Source organism: Olea europaea, chromosome 15, assembly GCF_002742605.1.
Source record: "Olea europaea var. sylvestris chromosome 15, O_europaea_v1, whole genome shotgun sequence".
Taxonomy (NCBI): Eukaryota; Viridiplantae; Streptophyta; class Magnoliopsida; order Lamiales; family Oleaceae; genus Olea; species Olea europaea.
This window is the reverse complement of record NC_036251.1, coordinates 9,077,717-9,081,458: the sequence shown is the minus strand read 5'-3', so window position 1 is coordinate 9,081,458 and position 3,742 is coordinate 9,077,717. Positions and strand designations below refer to the sequence as shown.

Sequence of the window (3,742 nt, the reverse complement as noted above, 5' to 3'; positions counted from 1 at the left end):
GAGATTTCCAATTGATAGTAGTACTACACAGTGTATAAAAATAAGATGAGGTTGATTTTCTATTATCTCTATTACCAGCAAAATCAGAATCAGTATACCCTTTCAAACTTATTCCATTTTTATCTGATTTAAACATTAAGCCTAAATTTAATGATCCCTTAAGATGTCTCAATAACCATTTTAAGGCATGCCAATGTTCTTCATCATGGTTACTTATAAATCTACTTAAAATGCTAATACTATATGCAAGATCAAGTCTGGTGCATATCATCAAATACATCACAGAACCAATTACATTAGCATATGGAATTTTTGACATTCTAGCATATTCATCTTCAGATTTAGGACAAAATTCAAAAGACAATCTAAAATGACTAGCAAGAGGCAGTGTTACAGGCTTACAATTATACATGTTGAATTTTTTCAAGATTTTAGACACATAATCACATTGATTTAAAAACAACATAACTTTATCCTTGTTTCTCCAGATCTGCATGCCCAATATTCTTTTAGTAGCACCAAGGTCTTTCATATCAAACTCGGAACTTAACTTTGATTTAATATCATCAATTTTTATTTATCTGAACTAGTCAACAACATATCATCCACATAGAGGACCAGATATAATGAGTTTTTAACTCCACTACCTTTGCAGTACAAGCACGTATCATATTGGCTTATTCTAAATCCATGTTTCAAGACAAAAGTGTCAAATCTTTTGTACCACTGCTTAGGTGCCCGCTTTAGGCCATACAAGGATTTCTTTAACAAACAAACAATGTTTTCAGGACCACCTTCCTCAAAACCAATTGGATGTCTCATGTATATTATTTCATCTAATTTCCCATACAAGAAAGCAATTTTAACATCTAGTTGATCAAATTTCCATTTAAATTGTGTAACAAGTGCTAGCAGACATCTGATAGAAACAAACTTGGCAACAGGAGAAAAAATTTCAATATAGTCTACACATTCTTTTTGTGTGAAACCTTTTGCTACAAGTCTAGCTTTATATCTAACATTTTTATCATCACCTTTTCTAGATTTTATCTTATAAATTCACTTGCAATCAATTAATTTTTGTCCTTTGGGCTTATCAACTAATATCCATGTCTTATTCTTAAGGAGTGAAGACATTTCATCTTCCATGGCCATCTTCCAATTTTTCCTTTCTTTACATTTCATGGCTTCTTCAAAGAGTTTGGGTCATTTTCAGTAAGGTCTTGGTAAATAAATAAGGATACAAAGGTGTTACTATCAAATCTAGTGGAGGGTCTGATTTGCCTCCTCTCCCTATCTCTTGTGAGTTGATACTCATCTAAGGGGAGAGCTGCAGAATCAACCTCTTCAACATGTTCAGTTTCAGGTAAAATAATAGCTTCTTCATTTTCATTTTCTTCTGCAATAGTTACAGACATATTCTGGTTACTACAGGAGGGCTCCACCTCAATTTGAACATCTTTATCAGTCAAAGCATTTTCTTTTCCTTCAAGACATGGCATCAATGATTCATTGAAGACTACATCCTTTCTAATTATTACTCTATAACCTTTTTCAAGTTTAACCCATAATCTATACCCTTTAACATGTTCATGATAACCCAAGAAAACACACTTTCATGATGTTAGTTCTAATTTACCAACATTTTGATGAGTATAAGCAGCACAGCCAAATATTTTCAGACAAGAGTAATTTACAGGACTATTTGATGACACATATTCAGGAACAGCAAAATTTAGAGCACTAATAGGACTCCTATTAATTAGATAAGCTGTAGTTTTAACTGCTTCACCCCAAAATATTTTTGGCAGTTTAGAACTTAATAGCATGCATCAAACTTTATTCAACACAGATCTATTCATTCTTTCAGCCATTCCATTTTGTTGTGGTGTGTGTGGAACAATTTTGTGTCTCATGATGCCATATTCCTTACAAAGATTATCAAATTCACAATTGCAAAATTTCAAGCTATTATCAGTTCTTAAATATTTTATTTTAAGATCAACCTGATTTTCAACTTGAGTTTTCCGATCCTTAGTAGATGAACCCAAATTTTTCTTAAGAAATCATAAAATATTAGCAAAAAATATTTAAAACCAGTTAAAGTAGAAATAGAAGCAGGACCCCACAGGTCAGCATGCAAGTACTCAAGTCTTTGTTTAGATTTATGAATTCCACTTTGAAAAGGAAGTTTAGCTCGCTTTCCCAAAATACAGTGTTCACAGGAGCCAAAATCACCAAGATTATGTTTTCTAAAAACATCTTTTGATTGCAAAATATCCAAACCCTTTTTACCAATATAACCAAGCCTTTCATGCCACAGTTTAGCCAAGGTAAACTTTTCAGATAGAACAGAAGCAGTTAATCCAAGCAAAGGTTTTGCATTCAGACAATAAAGGCCATGTCTCTTAGGGGCTAAAGTGACCAAGTCATTTCCCCTAAGAATTTTTATATGTCCTTAACCCATAATTATGTTAAACTCCTTGTCATCTAACATTCCTAAGGACACTAAGTTCCTTTTCAAATTTGGGACATGTGTTCTCTAGGAACAAAACATTACCATTTTCTAATAATAATTTGACGGTTCCAATTCCACTCACTTTACATGCAAAGTTGTTGCCCATTATAACATGCCCCCCTTTAGTTCTTTCTAAATTTATAAAACAATTTTTGTTGGGGTACATATGAAAAGAGCATCCCGAGTCAAGTATCCATTCATCACTTAAGCATTTTTCACCACTTACTAGCACAAAATCATTTTCTGTTTAGGTTTTAACATAGGCCACTGCATTGCTTCCATCAAAACCTTTTTCTTTTGAATCATTTTTCTTTTTAAAACAATCTTTTGCAAAATGACCAAATTTGCCACAATAATAACATTTTTTACTTTTTGCATTATTCTCGGTCTTACTTTTGTCAACCCACCTCCTATTTGTTTTTGAAAACTTAAAATTTTGTGTAGGTTTTTCAAAAGATTTTCCTTTAGTTAAAAAACTAGTTCCAGTATGACTGTTACTTGACTCAACCTTGATTTCCAAAGCTTTATTCCTCAAAGCATTGGTTATAACATCAAGAGTGAGTTCATCCCTACCATATTCAAGGGCAACTTTAATGTCCTTATACTTGTCACTAATGGAGTTTAACAGGACTATAGCCAATTGATCTTTTGAAAGTTTTTCGTCAAAAATGGCCAAGTCTTGGGTAAGTTTTGTGAACCTACTAAGATTTTCTTCTAAATCAACTACATGATCTATTTTAAAGGAGAAGAATAGTTTTAAAATAAAACATTTGTTTGGAGTAGTTTTGGTCTCATACTTAGCCTTAAGTTTGGCCCAAAGATCAGAGGCGGTAGTAGTTTCACCTACCTCTCTGATCACATTATTAGACAAATACAGAAATATAGTACTCCAAGCAATTTTCTCAAGTTCAGATTTTTTATTAGGAGCTAAGCCCTCAAGCCATAAATCATCTAAAGACTTGGTGCATTTCATTTGCATCAAAATTGCTCTCATTTTTTGACTCCACATATCAAAATCAATTTTACCATCAAATTGAATAACTTCAAATTTAGCAGTAGCCATAGTGCACACAAATTTTCATGCAAAGATCAGTTAGGACTTGCAACAGTTTAAACAGGAAGTCAACAAATACCAATTTGTATCAAATTTGAAGCACAGTAGAACACACAGTAATACAAAGTTTCACAATTCTTGCAATATTAGAAGAGAATAGGCAAGATCAA

At 32.6% G+C, this 3,742-nt stretch overlaps 1 protein-coding gene across 1 annotated transcript; it reads right to left on the bottom strand.

The window, feature by feature from the left end:
* Positions 1-1,181: 1,181 nt before the first annotated feature.
* On the bottom strand, positions 1,182-3,491 carry LOC111411188. Its single transcript, XM_023041742.1, has 4 exons — positions 2,996-3,491; positions 2,098-2,457; positions 1,640-1,783; positions 1,182-1,549 (listed from the first exon to the last, which is right to left on the bottom strand). The coding sequence occupies exons 1-4, from the start codon at positions 3,489-3,491 to the stop codon at positions 1,182-1,184; spliced, it is 1,368 nt and encodes a 455-aa protein (XP_022897510.1).
* Positions 3,492-3,742: the final 251 nt, after the last annotated feature.

Coding starts and splice junctions, on each gene's coding strand:
- LOC111411188 (XM_023041742.1), bottom strand. CDS start 3,491: ATGAAATGCACCAAGTCTTTAGATGATTTATGGCTTGAGGGCTTAGCT. Junction 2,458..2,995: donor TAACAGTCATACTGGAACTA/GTTTTTTAACTA, acceptor TTATGGGTTAAG/GACATATAAAAATTCTTAGG. Junction 1,784..2,097: donor TTCTATTTCTACTTTAACTG/GTTTTAAATATT, acceptor GGGGTGAAGCAG/TTAAAACTACAGCTTATCTA.